At 38.4% G+C, this 23,950-nt stretch overlaps 1 protein-coding gene across 1 annotated transcript in view; it reads left to right on the forward strand.

The window, feature by feature from the left end:
- LOC139718678 (plexin-A2-like) overlaps nt 1-23,950 on the forward strand; it is a 128,819-nt gene that overhangs the window by 50,668 nt on the left and 54,201 nt on the right. The window contains exon 5 of the mRNA XM_071630136.1: nt 13,139-13,270. Within this exon, the coding sequence (XP_071486237.1) occupies nt 13,139-13,270 (132 nt within the window). The remainder of the gene's footprint in view (nt 1-13,138; nt 13,271-23,950) is intronic.

A 23,950-nucleotide genomic window follows, 5' to 3' on the forward strand; every position in this document is an offset into this window, starting at 1 on the left:
ATGTAGCTTGTCAATAGGCCCCTGGGTAATCATTAGAGAGTTGAACATGGAAACATTGATAGCTAAATTTGGCAATTGCCTCGACTGATGAGTAGTGATTTGCGCTCAAGAATAAATGACTATGGATGCAGACAGATACGAGCGAAGATGGTCTGATGCATTAGTAGATATGATATGTATGATGATATAGACTAATAGGTGGAATGATAATCCTGCAGGAAAGATGATACAGAAAGACTGTACAGAAGCTAAGTATATAGTGAGAGAAATGTATTCATATATGATGCAGAAAAACATATATGACATCTTTTGGGAGATGATGAATGGGTAGATAATCAAATCTGAAATCATTTGTCAAAGGGTGTATGGAAAATGGGATAAAGAAAAGGAAGGAAATTGCCAGTTGAGTTTTAAAAAAAAATCGGAAAATGCATACTTCCCACTTTTATTTCAGCCTTCAGACCACATAATAAACAGGAAGTTACCACCTATCCTAATCACTGTTGTTTGTATTCAAGGTTCCATCCTCTTTCAACTATATGAGGAAAGGAAACCACATAATTTTATATACTAATTGTTAATTTCCATCTCTGTTGTAAGTGTATACAAGTTGTTTGATCCGTTAAAGACAAAGCTTCTGACTCCAAAGGAAAAAGATTTCTTAGTCGTAATTGAGTTGAAAGAATTCTATTTTGCATGTACTGTTTGGGCTGTGACTTCATTTTAAGAGAAAATATATAATGCATAGATTTATTGTATACCAGAGTTGTTGCTTTGTTTAATGTGTAGTAATGTAAATGCATATTTAATACATGCTATTTTAATAATTGCTGCATTATACCCTCTAGATTATATGAATAATGACTTCTAATGCTTTTATCAGAATACTGCAAATGAATGAATAAGACCCAAGATGATGTATAGCAAAGAAATGCTAGCAAATGCCAAATCTCAGATCCACTGGAAGGATTATGTTTCCATATCAACGTTAGACATGAAGCAAGAAATAATCATTATCTTTAAGGGTGGGATTTCACGGAGCACGCGAACGATTTGCGAAGGACGCGAATGACAAAATCCAACATTCGGAAAAGTTTTTCGCCGAATGTTTTCCGACAATGAAGCCGAAAACTATTCTTGCGCAATTTGTGCGAAGTTCCCACGAAGTATGTGCGATTGTCGTGTGTATCATTGCTAAAGTACAGCATGTTACGTACACGAAGAACACGCGACGGAAATGCGAACAACGAAACATTTTCAATAATCATGGGAGAAAATGTAGCAAGGAGAGGTGGAAGCAAGAAAAAAATCAACTCAAAAAGCTTTCTTGAGTTGATTTTTTTTTTCTTTCCTGTATTTCTCCTTTCTTTTTCTCTCATTTCTCTATCGTGTGTTTGCCTACATTTTTTTCCCCCTAGGACGTATCTCCACTAGTAAAGCATTTGTTCCTTTTTTTTTTTGCAGTTCCTCCAACACATAATCTCTATAGTTCAAATGAAACTTACATACTTAAAGGGAAGGTAAACCCAAAGAACAATGTGGAGTGAGTGAAAGCAGCAACATTAGTAGAACACATCAGTGAAAGTTTGAGGAAAATCGGACAATCGATGCAAAAGTTATGAATTTTTAAAGTTTTGGTGTTGGAACCGCTGGATGAGGAGACTACTAGAGAATATGACGTATGAGTGGACAACAATACAAAGAAAATATAAAGGAAATTCAACAAAAATTCACTTTTCTAGAATTATGAAAGAGCAATGGACCAACCGCTTTCAGAAAGCAGGAAGAATAATTGCTACCCTTAACATATGTCAATATCAAGTTGATGGAATTTGTAATTTTCATGAAAAATGGATTTTTGCAGAATTTTCTTTATATTTCCTTGGTATTGTTGTCCACTCATACGTCATAACCTCTAGTAGTCTCCTCATCCAGCAGTTCCAACATAAAAACTTTAAAAATTCATAACTTTTGCATCGATTGTCCGATTTTCCTCAAACTTTCACTGATGTGTTCTACTAATGCTGCTGCTTTCACTCAATCCACATTGCTCTTGGGGTTTACCTTCCCTTTAAGATTGATTTTAAGTGTATTCTGCGATTTTTTTTTGTATATCAAATATTCTTTCTCTTTGCTAGTCTTTAATTTCTTTCGTTACTATAGTTGTTAATATTTAATTGTTTGATGTTTAGATGTATACTACGATTTTTATTTGTAGAAAACGTACAGGGCATACATCCCTCAAACGTGCGCTAAACGTTCGCGAGAATGTCTCAAAAGGTACGCGAACAGTTCGCGATTACGTCGTAAAATGATCGGAAAAACTTCGCAGATTTCGCGTAACATACGCGAGACATTCTCCGAAGTTTTGGAGTCTGTTTGGGGTTTCACGAACATTTTGCGAACATCGCGCGTGTCTTGCGAAGGTCTTGCGCAAATGACGAAGCTTTAAAGACACTTTCGAGAACAATTCACGAGCAAATCCCGACTAAGTGTGCGGAAAAGGTTCGCAAAAAATTTCAAACTTTTTTGAAATTATCGCCGAAGTAAAAACGACATTCGCGAACAATTGACGACGCTTCCGAACCCTCACGTTTGTTTGGCGATCTTTTGCAGACTAAAATGCGAATGCTGGATTTTGCCATTCGCGTCATTCGCAAATCGTTCGCGTGCTCCGTGAAATCCCACCCTAAGCATTACAGTTTGACTGATGAATGGGATTTGGAAGTCTAGATGGGATTTGAGGCCCCAGAGGGGTTTTGACAGTCAGTGGGTGAATAAAGACTCATGCTATCATATCCACTGTCTCAGGAACATCTGTCCCAGAGTTCACCTGTTTGCTGGGGGATACCACAACAACCACAATTTTTTTTTCATATCTTCTTTTTTGGGGGGTGGGGGTGGGGGATGGTTGGGTTGTGGTCATTGATGCAGTCAGAACCACTGGATCTCAATCCATGTTTTAGATATATTTTTTTATTCCCCCCCCCCCCCCCCACCTCCAGCAATCAGTACCTTTTAATATGATGATCACATCTATGCTACAGGAAAGATTGGTCATCTTTGCATACTGAAGGTGTCGTACCTCTGAATACTTCCACTTTCAGCAATTTGCTTTTTTTTCTTGAAATAATGTTAGGAGCCTGTAACATAAAATACACTTTAAGCCTCAAGGTGGTACAGATTTTATGGCAGAAATCACTGTTTGTAGTCGTGGTAGCTACCCAATTGGAGTAACATTTTTGCCCATTTTTCCGTGAAATTTATGTCCATTCTGTGAAAGTAGGCTACTATTGGTAATGGAAGAGAACATATGGGGTTCTGAAAGGTCCATCGCATTGAACAGATCCGAGATCCATACAAAGTTCTAGAGGAGAAATGATTTCAACTCCAGTCATCATGGAAATTCTCCATGAACTTGCACATAAATGTGGTAGCAGAGCAGCATGTGAACCAAGCAACTTAGTCCCTTCTGGCTGTCACCGAATCAATACCCATCACCTAAGTGGTCGACGGCCATCAGTTAAGTGGCTGACACCCGTCTGTAAATTTGTCTTGCCCTGTGACATTGATTGACTCCCTGTCCCACCATAACTTTTAGTTGACAGGAATGTAAGTTGCACAGTTTGATACTGACCTGTGGTGCCCTGGTAGGATAGTGGAGGGGCATGGGGGAGGGGGGGGGGGGGGGGGGGGGAATGGGTCGGAGGAGGGGAGGGACAGATTTTTTTCTTTGTTTTATCTCATTAACTTTCAGATCACAAGCCATGGCTGATTGTGACTTACACACAAGACATACCCAGTCAGCTAGATGCAAGTATTCGATGAATATGTGACCCCCAACAACAAAAGGATCCTAAAGTCGCTGACGGGCGAGCCAAGCATGTCCCAGAAAAATGCAATTTTCAGGCCTTTCCTTTGATCATTTAGCTTCGAAATTTCGGCAGATGATAGAAGATACATTAGACTACAAAATTATGTTAAAACAGAAATCCAAACGTTTTGACAGATTTTGGTGATCTGACTTCAAAGTCGATTATCTCGGCTCACCCGTCAGTGACTTTAGGATCCTTTTGTTGTAGCGGGTCACATCTCCTCCTACATCTCCTTCATGCATCCACCCTCACTTACAAGTCAGTTCGGGATGGAGTGCCATGAGCAAAATGAGTTCCTCTAATGCTTGTGCTATTTTCGGGCAAAATTGAACTTAGGGAGGATAAATATCTCTGCTGTTACCATTGGCAACCTGGTTGCATATAATTCCAGTATCACTTAACACTTTGCATGCTTTGAATGTTAATTTGCACAGAAAACCCCCTGCATTGTATACACTGTCCAAACTCCCAGGCATAGGAAGGTTTAAAGATGTTGGTCCTTTGTGGGCTAAAGGATGGGTGATGCTTGTCAAGGGGTGTGACATATTATGTATGTTGGTGATGCCTCTCTGCAAAGTCGCAAGCATTTGCTGGTTAAAGGGCTTGATTTGGATGGGGATACAAAAAGCATGTACTAGTAGTCTGAAAGTAAGACTATACTTGCACCATTGATGTTAAAGTTTGCATCAAATGGGAAGGCAGTAGAAACCAAGAAAAACAACAGCATCCATAACTCCCCATACTCCCTATCAGCGAATGGCAAAGGTTGTGTTTACACGTGTCTGGTCTCTTTGAAATATGAAGCTTTTTTTTTTTCTGCTGATAATACACAAAATCTGCATTGATAGGAGCTCAAGCAAGAAGACATATTTTAGTTATGTTGGCTCTGAATAGGGCAAAGAATTTGTTTTTTGTGAGTTTATTTAGTTTCTCAAAATAGCAGCAAATTTTTTTGATTGAATGATCTGGAATGTGACATTGATGATAGTGCATGCGTGAGCGAATTTCGACAAGCTAGTCATGCAAGGTTTCTATGCAGTATGTATGAAGCCAGTGGGGATAAATAACTATTGTTTAGTAGCTATAATGCCATTGAAGGGTAACAAACAGAAAATGCTAGTAATAATATTATGAAGTACCTTGAGTATGTTGAAAACATTTCTCGTCACATATGTCACAGCAAGTCAACAAAAGTCTTCCTTTTAGTGTATATCAAAAATGTCTAGCTGCATGCATTGTGTATATGAGTGTACTCTCAGAGTTGGCACAAACAGGTTAAAGGGACTGTACAGTACTGGTTGAGGTAGGGATTCATGTTTTGAACATTCCTAAGTGAGATAATGAAAAGCCTCTTATGAAATATGAAAGAGCATGTAATTTTAAGAAGGATTTAACGTTTATTTGATGAAAATTGGTTTTCAAATGGCTGAGATATCCAAAAAAGTGCTAATAATAAAAGGCGACATGCCCCAACTTTATTAGGATCTCTTTGTTTCACCTTGTTTTTGGATATCTCGGCCATTTCAAAACCGATTTTCATCGAATAAACTTTTGATACCCCTTAGAACTGCATGCTCTTTGACATCTCATAGAGTGGTTTCTGAATATCAAGCTAAATCTACACCTCGACCAGAACTGTACACACCCTTTAAAGAGAAAATTAGTGTGTATGGTTTTGATTTAAAGGTTCTAACATATTTTCTGACATGTTGTGTGTGTCTTTAATCTCTTCTTGTCTAGTTACAGATTGATCTGATGGTTAGAAAGGTAATTTATTTGTATCATCTTCAACATGCAAACACCTGCACTTCTTAGTGATATAGTCAAACCAGTCTATAGCGGCCACCCAAGGGAGACAAAAAAAGTGGCCATTATAGACAGGTGGCCACTATAGATGGGTTCTTTAACATGCTTTATCTCTTTGAGTTTTAGAGGGGATTGTTTTTAGGGGTCATTACTGCAGGGGCTGCTATAGACAGTTTAAGGAGATTGAAATAAAATCGTTTACAGTTTGGAGATTGAAAAATATGGTTTGCTCACAACCAATTGATTTTTTGCTGATGTGTGAACAATGATGAATAAGATTGTTTGTGTTTGTGTTTGTTTGTTTGTTTGTTTGTTTTGCATGGTGATCCATAAACTGATAATGCTCGTGTGTGAATGGGCTTCTTTGGAGATAACATTTTGTAAACTTAGCCAAGGTTGTTGAATGACGTACCATGTGAATAGTTGTAACTCCTTTTTGTGCGTGAACCCAAACTGCTTTCCCCTCTTTCTCACAAGATTCAAGTCCTCCATGATTCTAAATAAAGATGAATCAACAACATGGCACAGATGTTTATGAAGTTTTTTTTATTATTCACAGCTTATGAAGTTGAACTACCTATATACAAAAGCAGGGAAAAGTTACATTAAAAAAAAAAAAGATATTTTGTATAGCAAGCAATGAGGAGCTATTAGTCAGTGGGAGGATTTGCTCGATAAAAGACAGACATTCAATTTGTCATTTCTTCCTCAGTATTTGTCCAATTTTGCAAGGATATTTATTGCTCTGCTGCTTTACGACGTCTGCTTTCAGACAAAACCTCCTTTTTTTAAAAAAAAAAGGGAACTCAACCTTGCAGTATTTTAAAAGTCATTACAGCAAAGCCAAATAAACAAAAACAAGCAAATACTGAGATGTGTGGAAAGAGAAGTCAGCTTTCATTTTATTTGTCACATATCTCTGTGCCCGAGTGTGATAGACACTGCCAATCAAATCGCAAACACTCTCCAACTTCAGGACCTCTATTTACAAAAATATTTGTCATATCTGTCAGTGACTGATTCCTTCTTGGGGTATATTTGTCATTTTGCGATCATCCGCGCATTCTTCATCACCGTGGTAACACAAACACGTGTCCTTCCCCCTAACATCTTCTGCCTGGTCTCACGGTGGCTAGCCCAGCGCCCCCACCCACAGGGCCACAAGTCACAATATTGACTCTACCAATTGGAGAAGCCTTACAGGCCTTTCCTCCAATTATTAACCTTTTCTTTTTTCTCTCCAGTCTCTGGCATATTGGGCCTGCAGTCAATCATATCTTTGCTCCTGGAATGTTTTCTCCACACAAAAATAAAATCATCCTGACATTACTGTTCACATATGTAGTCGTGAGGCATGTCAGAATAATTTTTTGCTCTTTTTTTAAACTGAATTATGAGAACAATTCAAACAGCAAAAGAATGCTTAGGCATTTTCACATATTATGTAAACTGAATGTAAAAATAGACAGGATTATGCTGTAGATCCCCGTTCTTTCAAAAAAACATATCCAATACAGGTGGTCCCCATTAAAGTTGTTGTTGAACTTTTTCCTTCTTCCAGACATGGAATAATGTGTTGTTGTGGCTTCATGCTTCTCAAAGATGCCAGCAGTATTTTGCGGTAGCAAAATAATGTGTTTTGTTTTCAGTAAATTGGTGGACATACCCTACCAGTTGTGCATATGGTGACGCTATGAATGTGAAATAGAAACTAATGTGGTGTAATAATTCATTGACAGTGAATTAGCATTTATTTGTGCTAAGTTCATACTTTGGGTTGTGTCGGCTTGTATTTGAGTAATTGTATTTTTTTGTCACGTAGTGCACCAGCCTGGCCTTGAAATGTTTGTATTTCACCAGAACCTCTCTTTATTACTCTCATGTGATAATGACTATTTTTCATGATTATGAAACTGAAAGAACAAAACCTGATATTTGGCTTTGTTAAATTTGGAAGTGCATATCACACCAGGTTCTGAATTTAAAGAGTGCTTTCACACATGCCCAGTGTGAGAAATTTTAAACATGATTGTAGTGACACATCACTAGAATCATGATTCTGATTCAAGTTATGCATTTTTGGCCATGTGAATACAAGTTGGAATCATGGAGGGTGATTGAATCTTGTTTCAAATGACAGTCTGGAAGTGTTTTCCAGTCAAGATTTCGCCAGAATTATGGAACGATACAGTCATGTGAACGGATTGACCTCCAAATCATGTATTCGGGGTTGGAGTTTATGATGACCTTTTAACCACTTCTGCTGAAAAACTATGCTCCTCAAATGCTCGCATTGCAATCAAAGAGCGTGCTACTTACTGCTCAAGAGTTATTGGGAATTCAGAAAGAAGCCACACCTCCCATCCTTTTCCTGAAATTTAAACCTTCCCCATTTGTACGAAGAAAATGGAAATTCTAATCGTAATTACAATCGTAATTGTAATTCAGCATTACAGTTACATTTCTCAACTGGTGTGAAAACAGTCTGCTATAAAAATATCACAATCAGACCGACAGAATAGGAGAAGTTCTATTGAAATTGAAGTTACAGAATGTTACAGAAGTTACAAAAGGAAGTTACAGAATCTATATATTTTACATGTTTCCACAAATAGTGATCATTGTCTCTGCCGCATATGAAATCAAGCTGAGTTAATGATGTCATCAACTCACACAAGTCTTCCATCGGTTTGAGCAGAAAAATATGGAAATAGTAGATATTTGATTTAGCAAATACAACACAGATTATATGTAATCAAACATATCTTTATGGATACTTATTGATATAATTGGTTATATTTTGATTTATTGATTTATTAAGTAATTTAATCAATTACATGTTAAAACATATTTTGATTTAGATAGGTGAGAGATATAACATACTTTCCTGTTTATGTATGTATATATTTGTTCATTTATTTTACTAATTCATTTTCATGTCAGAAGCAAAGCTGTAGGTCAGTGGGAAACTTGAAAAGTCATGACACAACGACAGCCTCATCTTCATGTTGTGAAAATATATGACACTTTGAAATTCCATTTCTTTATCTTTTTAAGTCCAAATTTGATGACATCTCCTTTATTCAGTTGTTGAATCTACTCTTTGAATGTCAACTTGAATATGGTGTTGAATTAGACTTAATATAGCTAGCTTTTTCTCACTCGTAGACCAAACATCAGTATAAAAGGGGTTCAAAAAGTGTCGGATGTAAGAAGTGTCCCAGGCAGTAGCTACCTGTTGACTATAAACCACAGGGGACTGTTTCAAATACTTCTCCACACCTCACGCCCCCCTGTGATACCCCTTCTGCTTCCACTTTGACCCCATCTCGCTCCGCCTTTTGCCTTTGGAGGGGGGCTACCCAGCACTCCAGTGCTCCTCTCCCACGGAGTATTTGTTGGACGGTGACCCTTGTTTTTTGTCAAGATGTCTGACAGGTGACATGGCTGCCTTTCTTAGCATGAGTCAACATTTCTAATTCAATTTAAGTCACAGTGAGCAAAGTGAATCTGTTCCATGCAAAGTTGTATTCCTAAGATCATCACCATTTTCATACGATACGATTCAATAATTTTCAAAAATTTTGTTCTGCACAGGGATGATTGAAACTGCACGTAGCTTCTTTCCATTCTCATCCCATTGAATGTGTGTAGTCAAGAAAAGAATACTCAACTCAAGGGTAACTACGGCACTCGTATCATATGTTTGAGACATGTGATATGCCTAGATGAGGTCTATAATGTATTCCTGACAAGTACCAGTGCATGCATCATTAGACCATTTGCACGGTCTTGAGAATACAATGTCAGTGTGAAAAATTGCATAGCATTAATGTCGAATCAGCTGCAGGCATCGGGGAAAGACTGTTACCACGGTTATCCATCTCTAATGACAGCACCAAATCATCAGTATTTTTATGACAAAGCATTCAGGCTTCTTCTTTGCTCCAGTAGTTAAAATGAATAAGTAAAATTGAAAAGAATCAAACTTCATTTCCACACTGAAAATAGTTCTTGAGTAAGAACTTGACACATGTTGGTTTCTTGACAGTCATCACCTACTAATGAGAACATATTTGAATTAGGATCGTACTTGAAAAATGAAAAGAAAAGGGGGGGAATAATGCCTTTTTCATTAGCGTCTGGTAAGATGCTATGTTCGATACATCTTCTACCACCTGCCGAGATTAATTCTGAAGCAGGCAAAGCTCTGGACAGATACCCGAGTGAGTGATTCCCAAATTCGGTTCTCAAGAAGAAGAGTGTTCATGAATATTTACACTGCTGTCTCCGTTGTGGGGAAATGTTGGGGGATGCTGGTTTGATGTATTTCGCACAGGAAGAGTGCCTGTGGCAAGTCCATTAAATTACCTATTTACTCCTGATGCGATGATGTTTGAGATTGGCGACACGAATGGAATTTTTCACGAGTGCAAACTTGCATTTCACTTGTGTATTCTGTTGTTCAGAAGGAAAAACAAAAGTGAAATGTGAGTGTGTTTGTTTTTAATATGACATTGTGGTAAGCATTGGGTGTGACTCATGTGATGTGTTTGTGTGCGATATGATCAAATAAATCCAAGTTGATGGAGTATCGTGGAAATGAAGTCACATCCTAAATGTGTTTGGATTGACAAGAAGTATCCCAAATGAGACATGATGTGATTTCATGCCCTGAAAACTTGACGGCCAGACTGTTCGTTTTGTTGAGAAATGTTGACCTCAAACTTTTGGGCAGTAGCCTTTAAATTTGTAACAATCGTGATTAATATCTTTCATCATCACTCCTTTCTAATGATGTGGAACAATTGGTTATACTGTGCTACAAATCATATAAATGTTACCTGCATTCAGTATTTCACTACAATTTTATAAAATGTATAGTTTATTCATAAGCCAAATTACCTGTAAAAATTCCACAATTCTGCATCTCAGTAGTGTCTCTGAATAATTTGTTGAACATCAATTAGTAACAGGTATATACTTGCATCAATTTATTCAATCATATATTTGGACTGGCGTACACATCCTGTTTGGGTCTCTGCAACTTTAAATGCAATATATTTGTTGTCTATCTAAATTTTTGCTTCATTAGGTGGCTCCTTCTTAGATCCTTATTAGCTCTGAAGCTTATTTGGTTTCCAGACAGTGTCAACATACAGTGGTTTGCGATATCTTGCATAATGTTGGTGCTTTGGATATTTGAGCTACCTACATTCCAAGAGTTCAGAGTGGCGTCAGAGCTTTTTATCAGGGAAGTAGGGGGTGGGGCGGGGCAATATGGAAGGAAATCCAAATAATGCCGGAACGGAAATAATGCAATGATAAGCCATTCATTGCTCTGGCTTAGCGAGTGACCCGATGAACTGAACTTGAATAATAGACATTGTCTATGATCTGCCTGTTTGATGCCTGTTTTCGTCACATTCCACCCTGTAGCACTGATAAGATTTTCTAAGGGGATGTTACTTGTTGTATCTTTCAGTGAACATGAAGTGGCAGGGAGGCCTCGGTCTGGGCAACCAACAATGAAAAGGCTGTTATGACTGTTTCGACAGTTGTTTTATTTATGTGCTTCTTTCTAATGCACATCTTCCTGATATGATTATGACTTTGATCAGTGTATTATCCCCCCCCCCTCCCCCCACTGTCTTGGAATTGCATTCAGATATTGACTTTGCATATTTCCAAGTTTGAACTAAATTCAGGGTTTTTTATCTTGTTTGCTTTTTTTATGGAAAAAAATATTTTTTCTTCTGAATTGGAGAGGTTTTATCAAGATCTGATCATACACCAAAAATAATCTTTATTTCAATAGTGAGTGATCCTCATGTAAGATGCAGTGTGAGAATTTCTGCAGGACCTCTCTTGAGTTTGCACTTGGGAGCAAAGCAATTTTTGTACAGGTTATTACTGGGCCGTTATCTAATGAACGAATACGGAATAGCAAATTTCCCATTCACTCACGCTGTTCTACGTGATTAGGTAGCTGATAATCCATGGTCATGGTCTGTGGTCGGCTCTGGATGATTTGAAATTCCTGCTTTTGTTCTCTCGAGATGATTATCTGAGAGTTATCTGTATCATCTTCGCACCTCTGCCATTTTGAAGCTGTTATTGACACAAAGCTGTAGTATCATCTTTTTGCAAATAAGCTTCTCACCTTGCTTGACTGAGTGAAGACTAGTCTTCCACCTCCAGACACTGTGCTTGTCATCAGTGCTCATTTCATCATCAAGTCATTAGTTGACATAAGTATCCATTATAAACTGTATATGCCATATAGGCCATATTTAACAAGTCTAATTTGTGCAAATCTGGACTTCCCGACAATTTCACGAGTGGTAGAATTTGCAACTGTGAGGTATAGTACTGAACGGAGAAATGTATGCGTGCATGTCACATTCATGTTGGGATCGAGTCAACACTTTCATGTGTTTTTAAATTCATGAATAGCACCCAACTTGTGAAATTTGCGAAAATAAAAATCTCACAAAATATTTGGTGTATAGAGTACACTGTCTCAAGGAGTCTAAATGAAAATCCATCACCATGTTTTGTAGTACTCTTAAGTAAAATATGTGAAGGAATCTAAGAATATAAGTAAATAAGATACATTTCATTCATACATTATCTTATGAATGTTATTGATTATCACAATGACATCCAGATTTTTTTTCAAACATAAAATACTGGAGGTAATTTTGTCTGTATTAGAGTCCTATGACATTGAGGCAAACTTATGATCAGGATTTGGATATTTTTGCTTACAAGTAACTTTTGTGGTGATGATGGGATGGGTATACTGAGCTGATGCAGTCAAGAAATTTGTGTGTAGACTACAATGCTGGGGGATGCTAAACTCAAATCTTCAATCTTTTCTGTTTAAGAAACAGAAAGCAATGAGTAGGCTGACTCTTTCTCAAGTTGGCAACAAGGGTCGTTTTGCTTCAGAACAAGCCAACTTTGTTTATAAACATACATAACTGTAGCAAGTGGACACTACAAAAGTCACATTGAATATCAATGAGGTATCCAAACTCTCAATTACTACTTAAAACTGTATCCTATTAACCTTCTGTTTAATAAGTCCTTGAATATGCAGGTATTGTGGTTGTTGGTGAAAACCTCATCCTGGAATTCAGTACGGTAGAAGTGTTTTATGACTGCAAGGAATAATTTTCAAACTCAAATTTGATTAGCAATTTCAGCTGATTGAAAATATGTACAATGATATCCTGTACACTTCTATGTAAGAAAACTGCTACACAAAAGTTAGTTCGTATAGCAGTGGTGTAAAAATGCATAGCAAATTGCGATGCGATACCAGGAAAATTACTCCCTGGACTGCTTACACATCTCATTTCAGTAGATATATTTTTTTGTGATCTTGACTTGTAAAGTCTGATGATGATGATGATGATGATGCAACCCTATTCTGCTTTTTGCCTTTCCAGCTTCGTCTCAAGGATGCAGCCACTGCGGAGCTTTATGAGGAGATGGAGATCGACAGTGACGGGGGCATGGTGAGGAACGGGATGGTGCTCACCCCAGACCAGGACCACCTCTACGTGATGACAGAAACTAAGGTACGTTTTGTGCAAAGAGGATGTTGGATGTGTCCCTTTAAAGGTCACAGCCCTCTGTGTTTGTTTGTCTGTCTGTCTGTTTTGTTTCCTTTCAAGTCTGCACATTTCCCACAGGTGTGTTGTGGAAGGGACAATGAACAAATTTTTCATGTAAGTTGAATTAGGTGATACTTAAACAGCAGCAACAAAATGACTCCACTACTTTGCCAGTCCTTGTCTTCGGTGGAAGATGTGTATATAATTTCTAGAGCAATTGGGTGTTCTGGTTTGAAACTCTTGTGTTGCGGAAAACATGGACTGTCATTTTGAGCTGTAGAGAGTCAATTTCTGTTTGAGGCTTCCCTGATGCTCTGCTTTGCAACTTCCTTCCCTGAAGAGTATTTTGACTGGAACGAGAGTTATTCTTACGATGACAGAAATATGTCTGGGACGATAGCTGAAACTCTAATATCATGTTACAGAGAAATGCCAGAAGTATCATCAAGTGAATGAGGATGACATATAGGTAGGGAAATAGCAAAGGGGAAAAACGAAGAGTGTGTTTGCTATGAACTATGAAGGGCCAATAAGGCGGAAAAACTTGAGCTGCACAGAACATTAAAGATGTACTTCATATCTTTGACACTGCGCATGGTACGGCGGCAATGCGATAAAGAGGTTACAAGCTTTTAGTTAATGGGATGACGGATCAATATGCAACCCTAACAAAAAATTCCTCGGCCAGATTCTGTCTTGCAGTGCACTGAGCATAATGTGGTCCTTAATAGAGAGAGAGAAAAAAAAAAGAGAGATGCATTACATTAGATGGTGTATACCATCCAGCATGTAACTCAATGAGGTCTGCTGCGATCTTTTGAGGCGTGCCTGTAGTCGTTGCAAACGCTTGTTGATAAATCATGAATCAGCTAAAGAAATGCCCGTAGCACCTCTTCCGCGACGATATGCGATTCTCCTTCGCCTCCGTCCCCCCCCCCCCCCCCAGAAGAAAGCCCCTTTTTAACACACCAGCGGCTACTTTCTAGTAGACTTCTCTCTTCATCCGTGACTGGATCCATCCTTATTCTACATCTTGTATCCATGCATAATTGATTGCTCTTGGACGGTACTGAAAAAGGGTATGTTGGTGACGGATAAACATCCCCTGGCATCGATTTGCCATTCTCAAGACTGTTGGGCTCGGTCGCTCGGTACCTCAGTTTTTCCTCAACACAGACCACACACTGAACACTTTCCATCACAGAATGGGAGAAAAAAATAGTATTTAAGTGTCTGAGGAGGCATTCAATTATTAGCAAGTTTGATAACAAATTTTATGGAGGAATTAAAGCAGAACTAACAGTTGCATCATTCATCTTGGCAAAGAAATCAGAATGAGCTCATCAGTATTTGGCACCAATATCTTGCGAGAAAGAGAACGTCCCATTCTTCAGCCCAAGGCAAAATCGAAAGATGTAGGCTACTACCAGTAATTATTTTATGGTGTTTTCATGGATTTTAGTGACAAGTGCAGTTACTTATCCTATATAATGAATTAGTCACACTGTAATATATTTGAAGCATGTACTGACTGTTCCGAAGAGCTCTCATGGAAACTAGATTTGATATTTTCATCTGATTGACTTTATTCAGTTGGCGAGTTGAAATTGTACATGATAATTTCCAAAAGTTTGCATGTTGTCCTGTGAATGGCTTTTAACTGGTAGACAAAATAAATTACCAATTTTCAAGAAAAGATGATTGGAATATACAGCATATATGACAATTGCTGTTTTTTACTTGTAGCTATTGTTTAAGGGCTTCTTAGAATTCATTGTGTTTGTGTGGTATAAATGATAATGGTTGTAATTAGATTTATGGCTGGAAAACACAGACTCACATTTTTTGTATAGACTAAGAGATATATCAAGAGGAAAATATATAGAAATGGAGACATACAAAGAGGAAAACATACTGGAATATGAATGAAAAAGCTCAGTGGTGAAAAGGCAACAATTCAGGGTCTGGTTGTAACAATTTTTAATGGTTTCTATGTGGGCATCAGTGCTGCTGATACCAGTCTCACCCCTTGTCAAATGAAAGAAATCCACACAGCAATATGTGCCTGAGAATCCCCTAATGGGTGTTTAATGACTGCCCAATTGCCTTGGCATCTGACATCGGGCAATTAAGATCAAAGTATCACATGCTCTGTTGAAGGGAAGTAGTTAGGCGCTAATGAAGTGTTAATTGCTGTGATTATTTACATGCATGGTGTGTGTGATCTCTGCTATAGCAATCAATCCTACGCTGCTGATTAGTCTGCAGTTGTGTGCTGACTTGGAAAAAAAAAATCTGCATTTAACCCTAATGCAAAAATCGTACTGAATTTGTGGAATCTAGAACAGTCGATTACTGTATGTGGTATCCGGAGCATCGGATGTATTGTAGAGGCCTACTTGACCTAGCAGTGATAGAATTGCAAATTAATCTTTCTCACTTCAGTTTCAGTTATTCTCTTTCAAGCTCCTGCAAATTTCTTCCATCGTTGATCTCACTTTTGCCCTGGATAAGTTATCCAGGTGCGTTTGCAAAAATTGCGGTCAACCCCGATATGTGTGATTAGAAACGTGTGGTAGCTGGTAGAGATTGCACAAGAGCCCTGTGAAAAAGTCTTACAAATCATCACCTGACACTTTGCGACATTGTTGTCGTTGCTTTTGTGTGGATGTAGGCATTTGCCCAGGTGCAATTAACTTCTGCCCCATCTCTAAGTATGGACGACATTTGTGACTTCTATCGCAATTGCAACGGAGATGATCTTTTTTCTCTTGTCTATTTCTACCTTGTGGGGGCATCCTTGGGGGTAATTCATCTCATATTTAACAGCCCATCATGTGATATGAAGCGGTGACAAAACTTTTACGTTCTGGAAATCCACTTGGGACCGGGAAATGCACGTTCAGAATGATAATTCCTCAAAAATGTCAAAGTTGTTGATCCAGGGGTGTCTCAGAAGACCTCAAGCAGAGCTGCTTATGATCTCTTGCGACATCTTGTTGGGGATCATGGAGGAACGTGGAAGATTTTTTTTTCCCGCTGGAAGGGAGGTGTTCCATTTGCAGAGCTGTTGCACAAAGGGAGGGTCATTTGTGATTGAAATTGCCCAATGCTTTGAAATCGCAGACCCTCTTACCTTTATTTTCTAGCACTCAGCGAATGAGGAGAAAGTGAAGAGCTTGTCGTTACAATGTGTCACTTCTTTCGTAGTCTCGGATTACAGACTCAAAAGATGTGCTTATTAATGCATAAAGGAGACATCTATCTCTGAATCATTTGTGGTATTTTATTCATCTTTTCCTTGGGGTGAAGAACAGGAGACTTTTTTCTACTAGGCAAGTTGCTTAAAATTCTAAATGAGTTGATAATTGAGAAGACGACTGGAATTCTCTCAGAACAGAGTAAAAATGTTTCTTTTAGAATTTGATATTGAGCATTGACAGGTACATTGCCTTGGAAATGAATGAATGGTAGTCATTAATGGTTAATTTTCACTAAGAATAGATGATTAATGTATCTTCTGATTAGAGTTGTTACTCATAGACATTTCACGTGACATGAAGAATTGATCCGAAAATCCACCCCTTTTTCAGTGTGTGAAGATGGCTTTTCCTTTCAGAGGAAAAGATGATGAACCCTGATGTTGTTTAACCCTTTATGTGCTTTTAGTGGGAATTAGCACAGAAAACACTGTATGGTTGTATACACTGTCTAATGTCCCTATCAGATAAAAGTTTAGATGACTGAAGTATGGTTCTGAAAGTTCACTTAGTTTGAAACAAAAACCACACTCGAGCCTATGAATTAGAATTTTCTTCCACTCAATTATATCTGTGCTTCTTGTAAATTATAGATACCATAGATGTATGAGATGCGTAGCCCACTGTATTTAATTATGCATTGCTTTATGAAAGCAACGCGGAGAGGGAGGGTGAACAGTGCCTCAAGTTATAGAAATGTACAACATTCTGATTTTAAGTACGCCATGGATGAACCTCGTCAGGATTTTAAGAGCTAAAGCCGTGGCAGGGGGCTTGTGAAATGATTGAAGAGGAGACTTTTCAGAGTTTTGATGAGGTCGGTAGTCAGAGGGTCAGAACAAGCTTTAGGAAGGCAGTGCATTGCCCTGTGCAAGAACCAACCTTATTACCACATCCCAGGAAATATGGATACCAGGTACAAATGATTTAGCAGGTGTGTCCATGCTGTATTTGAAATTTATAACTTGATGTAAAGTGCATGATAATCATACTTTGCGGGGGGGGGGGGGGGGGGGGAAGGGATCGACCAAATGACCACAGTGGTTATGATCGCAATACCAGGTACAGTATCCCCTGATATGCATTTCATTGGTAGATTTGATCGTCCATTTCTGGTGAGAAGTGATTTGGGTTGTGACAATCACTTCCCCGCCTAAATTAAGAGACTCTTCGTTCGAGAGAGAGAGGGATAATGCACGACAGAATAGAATACCTTGGGCAGCCGCGGTGAGGGATCTCATGTAGACGTTGGTGGCGGAGAATAAAAGAGATACCAGTCACTTCTGTTTTGATGCAATTTCCGCATCGCTGTCAAGAGGTGGCCCGCCGGCTGGCCGAGAGGACATTGATGGCAAAAGCTGTCTTTGGTCACTCCAGGGGCAAGGTGGATTAATCAGGTGCCTAATGAAAAGAGACGGAAGTGAGAGGGTTTGTTCTGCGGGTCAGTAAGCGCTTTTTTTTTTCTCCTCCACCAATTCAAAGATTTTTTGTGTGTGTGTGTGTGAAGATGTCTCTCTACGCTTCATGCAGATGATCTGATGAACCTGCTTTGTGTTTTCTTTTTTTGTGTGACATGTGCCATATGGATCATTAGAGAGGTCTCCTGCCGGTCAAATATAATCTTTCTTTCTGTTTTTTTTTTCCTTGTAATGAGATATTTCAAGTTTTGATGATGAGACTCGTCATTTGGAGAGGAAAAAAAAAGGAAGACTGAAGAGAGAGATGCATTTATAGTTAATGAGGCTTGGGTTGCGAGCTCCCCGTTGATTTGTTTGAGTCTAGTCATGGATGCGTCATGGTCATAAGCTTCCAATAAATCATCACCAGAAGCATTTGATTAAGACTGTCTGTCATTTTTAAGGAGGCAGCTTCTCATTTTTTTCTTTCTCTTTCATTTTTGTCTCTCGTGTCTCGTCTCATTTTATGTGAATGTGATACAAAGCACACTTTACTCCAGTGCATACATGACGCCCACGTAATGAGTGTATGTAAATAATCAAGTGGAACAAATCAAATAATTGTGACTTGTTTACAAATTGAGGCCAAAATGTTGTGCTGCTCAAGGTTAGGGTCAAAGCAGTTAAATTTTCTTTATGATATCTGCTTGCAGTGAGCATTGTGAAAGATATTATCCTTTGAATCCCTGTGGCATGGAATTTCAGTATGCTGATTGTAAATGAAGGCTTGTTTTTTTTTTTCTGTGGCTGATGTCCTCAAAACTTTTTGTTATGGAATAGTTTAATATGAAAAAAACAAACAAGTTTATTACAATGATTTGATTCTTATTTCCAAAGGGAATTTTAAGTGTGTGGACAAATTTCAGTGATGAGTTCATAGTTATTTCAACAAACATTTAAATCCTAATTAGTTTGAAGTTCAGCTGTATTTTCTGTGAGTCTGAAGTTGATTCTGTGTTACCTTGTACATGTTGTCTGTCTATTGCAAGTAAGTGGATTTAGAGTCATGTATAGCAAATCATTCTATTCTGCAAAAAAAAAAAAGGAGAAAAAAATAAAGGGGGAGGACCAGAAATGTAGTAAATCTTGCAAAGTGATAAGATCAGTGATCAAAATTGAAATCTGTCTGGTCAGTCATTTCAATTTACATCTGTTGCCATCGGCTTTGTTTATGTAGCATTTTCATGGTTTTTTTTTTTCTTCTCAAAGAATGCGAGATAAAAAGCGATTGATGGCAATGGGAAATTGGTTATGTGTAGTAATTATGTGAGATGTGGGCGGACAGTCATTTCCCAGGATGTGGTTTCAGAACCGAGGGAACCGAAAGGCATCCTGTGTATTATTGTTAGGGTTAGTATTTTCATTTGTGTGTATGCAAACACACCCATAATGCACTATGCAGAACCTGTGGTATGTGACTGATTTGAATTGGGGACATATACACACTGTCCAAGACTCTGGACTACGCAAAAAAAAAGAGAAAAAAAGAAAAAAGAAAGAAAGTATAAAATATGACCTGTGAAGCTATGGACCAGTAAAGAAACAAGGCAACTACTGAGTTCCCCTCCCCATTCCTTCCCTAGCTCCCCCTAATTCTCAGCCAGAGGAACTTATTCAAAGATAGACCATATAATGTGCAGGAAGATATTGTACAACAGGTTGTTGGATTTTCATCTTTTCTGTCATGTGTTAGGGAAGAAATGAATTAGTGGTAGGTTCTATCATGTGATCAGGGTGGTGGATATCTGTCACTACCCATAGGCATAGTGGTATAGTCCGGGAGGTGCATGTGAGAGAGATATGGCAAAGCAAGGAATGTTCGCATGCATTTTAATTTTGCGAATTTCGCGAGCGCCAACATTTTCGAATTTGAAATGCACCCGAAAGTTTTTGCCTATACAATATGCATTAGATACCAGTTGAAATTCACAAAAATTTCATGCTGCGAGAAAGGCTATTGGCTCCAATTCGCGAAATTTTCATGCTGCGAATATATCATGTTTTGCAGTATCTCAAACCTTCCAGGTATAGGTGAGGACGCTGGATTTGATAAGTTGTCTTTACTCTTGCAATAGGGTGTCGCTTCTTTTGGCAGTGTGATTTTGTACCTAGGCCTATTTAATTGGTACAGTTCAAGATAAAAACTTGTTTATGTGCTAAAATTTCTAGTTTGTGAGTCAGGCGATTTCACACTGCACAGTGTAAACATTAGTATAAAAGCAAAGCTGTAAAACAATGTTTCCTGTTCATTTGAAGTTTTATCAGCTCAGGCTTAATTTCATCTTCTGAAATGCAGTTTAGAATTGTTGGATCGTTGAGGTATGTTTAAAAATATGAATTTTTAAGGTGAGGGGGGAAAAATCTTCAAATGATAAATGTCAAAGGTGACATGTGTGAGTGAAGTTGATGATGTAGCAGTTATCGTGACCAATTGAGGGATTATTTTCAAGATGTGGTGGAAGATGAAACGCTGCCTAGATGGATGGATGGAATTCAATCAAATTGAAATCCTGCTTTGGAGTTTACCAGATGATTAGGGAATGATCTTGATGGATGCTCAGAATGAAGGAGCAGACAACAGGACAAACACGTCATTTTTTTCTTCTTCTGTCTGTAATGCGTCTGTAGACAACCGATGACTCACTGAGCCACCCTCCGTCGCTATCCAGGAAACATGCCGTATCACAACTCCCGCTTGTTTGCGATTAAAAAGTGATATTTTCCTGTGTTTACTGTGAGCGAATAAGCACTTATCCAATTGAGGCCACTCATACTGTGGCATGAACTACTTAGCAATGTACATTCAATATTGCAGAGACTCATGGAGATCAAAGAATCTCAATTGGAAAGAGTTTATGAACTTTTGACTCTTGTATGTCACATTATTTTGTTTTTTATATTCATTAAAAAGAGAGAGAGAGAGACCTTTGTAAGTGGAAGAAATAGCTCATTTGCCAGGTGGACATGTGGTATCATCAAATGTTAGTGAGGTAATAGCCAACAGTGATTGCCATCATAATGGCAGGAGATAAATATCCATATAGCTGATTGCCTGATTTGTGGTAACTTCTTGTGATGGCAAATTGCCATTTTGCCATTTTAAGAGAGCATGGTGTATTGAATAACATGGTAAGCAGGTCATGGTTTGACTACACCAGCCAAGCAATCTAGTGTTGTTTGCAGATGAAATTGATCTGTCTGCTGATGTAATAAAATTTAGGATGATTTCAGTTATGAAGACTAAGTAACAAGCTATTCAATTAACCCACTTGTTCTGATTTATATATTTTTTTTCTTCAATAGTTTCAATCCGGTATGCACGCAATAGTTGATGCTATGTTAGGAAAGCCTAGGGCAGAGATTTGGTAGGTTTGAGGAACAAATCTTTCTCTTGGTAGTTGAGGGTACATTGCATGATCAAAGAGTCGAGTTTCTAAATCCAGTGGAATGCAAGTATATCGGAAAATGCCTGCCGAGTGCCAGGTAGACTGTACGAGAAACTCAGTTTACTGTCTCACCTTCCACATGTGTGTGTGTGTGTGTGTGTGTGTGTGTGCTTTTCCCTTTCTCCAAGACCATTCTTCAATATCTAGGCTTCCTATTGGCAAACAAATAATAAATATTTGTTCTCTCTACCCCTCTCTTTCTCTCATCCCTGTCTGGCTTATATGGGTTGAGGAGATGTTTTTCATCTTTGATTAACATGAATGCTTTCTTCTCAAAAGCCGAGTCTTTGCTTTGCTTGTTTTTTCTCCGTTTATGAAACCCGCCAGCCGTGGCATTGTTCGGGTTATTAGAAGCCGTAGGTGTCGCGCTCTTTGGGCTTTCGTTCAGGAACAGGGTGTGGAGTATCATTTAGATGTGTGACAAAATGCACATTCCTGCTGCTGAAGCTTCCGATTAACCCTATTGAAATGGCAAACAGGGCAGAATTGTCTGTACTTCTGCTTCTTCTTCTCTATCTCACCCCATCTCTTTGATTTTGGTGTTTGCAAATCTCGAGATGCTACCTTCAAAGAGCCATAAAGATAAATCTGCTGCGCTACTTAGGCTCAATTAAAGAAATTCTTTTGGATTTATCCGGAGCACAAGGTATAGCTTCCATTCCTTTATTTCTCATTTGTCAGAAACCACTATGAGCTTAGGCCAAAAAAAAAAAGCAAATTCAGGTATGATAGGTGCTCAGACTTGGATGCCTTTAATTAAGTAGCAGTTTCTTGCTACTGTAACACAGCAGGTTTGAGACAAATGACACTGGACTCCATCATTTGTTCAGTATAGTGGCAGACTTTAATGACACTGGACTCCATCATTTGTTCAGTATAGTGGCAGACTTTAATTGAGGGTGGCTTAACCCTGAAAAGAACAACAACAACAAAGAACAAACCATGACGTACACAATGGCCATGTAACATACCTACAAACTGCATATTGTTGTAACATACTTCACAACTGATGCTTAAGTTTTGTTCATTCATGCTTTTCAGCATTCCAATCCATGTGAACTGTAATGGAAGCATCAATATCACGTTTTATGATTTTCCATCCATATCGTTTTCATTACCATACACCATTGTACAAATATGATTTTATACCATTGTCACTGAAGATTATCTACACTGATAATCATCTTTATTCTTTAAGTTCACAATATACAATGTACTCCCTTCTGATTTATTTCAACCACATGCATATAGTTGCCCCCCCCCTTTTTTGTTGTTTATTTTGCTTTGTATTGTTTTGGACTCAGTGTATATGTCCCAACATCTGCTTTCATAATATGCAAAATAACTCACAGCCTGCTATATGTACTACAAACAGCACAAATTTAATGATATTACCTTGTCAGCAAACAGGCTTGTAGGACTATCAACACCAATATACTGTATCGTACAACATCAACTCTGAAATGTATTAAACAAAGCACATTTCAACTGACCAAAAACTTCCTGAAACAAGTTTCCTTTCAACAACAACCTATGTACAAATTAAGCAGTGTTGAGCTTGCTAGCCTATATGCTTATCACTGCCCTACTACAACTCACCCCTCTTGAGCTCTCTCGAGACTCGACTCCTTGCAGTGACTTCCAAGCCACTCAGTGAACTTGAACTCTGTAGTATCAACATTACATAAAAATAACATGAATGTCTTAGTGTCTTGTTGTACCTAACGGCACTATAATTTGAGTCACAGACTCTATTTGTCATAACAGATAACTCCTATCAAACACCTAGCCAGTGTCATCCGTATTATACATTCCAGCGAGTATGGTAACATATCCCATCTGGCACACTCTCCATAGAGAAGAATATACAACACATTGATGCTACAGTAACATAGGTGTATGTTATAGCCGATACAGCATACTTCTTGAATTTTAGTACACTGCACCACTACACCTAGATACAACTAGTTCATCATCTCTCTGGGTGATGGATCGATACCATGTATCTAAGGCTACCTTATACCCCATGTAGAGTGCTATGACGTACCATCATTCAATGCCTGAATGGTAAAGCTAATACCGTTTCCATCGTACGGTGTACCTCATACAGGATACTTGTCATACCTTCTATTTCCATCATTCTCATTAAACTATGAACACAGCATGAAGTGACTCTTGAAATATGGCATTCTCACTCACACTGCAACCTATGCCATAAAACTACAACCTTATTCCTAGGGAAAGGAATGAAACAGCATACCCTGTCTTCCTTCATCTCCCTTATTTCTTACTACACAATCACTCCGGATCACTTATCACCTATAATCAGTCACCTTTCAAAGTTTCAGTGATTACACCGTGACTATTTATACTTGCATAGCATCAAACTTCCAATGGAAACACTATGCATAAACATGAACGGCTTGCCTGCATTGGAGCATACATTACTGTGTCACCCAAAAGTAATCACACAAGCTCCCT

The sequence above is a fragment of the Diadema antillarum genome, unplaced genomic scaffold, assembly GCF_040938485.1.
Source record: "Diadema antillarum isolate AM-2024a unplaced genomic scaffold, OU_Dant_1.0 scf00000098, whole genome shotgun sequence".
In the NCBI taxonomy this organism is placed as follows: Eukaryota; Metazoa; Echinodermata; class Echinoidea; order Diadematoida; family Diadematidae; genus Diadema; species Diadema antillarum.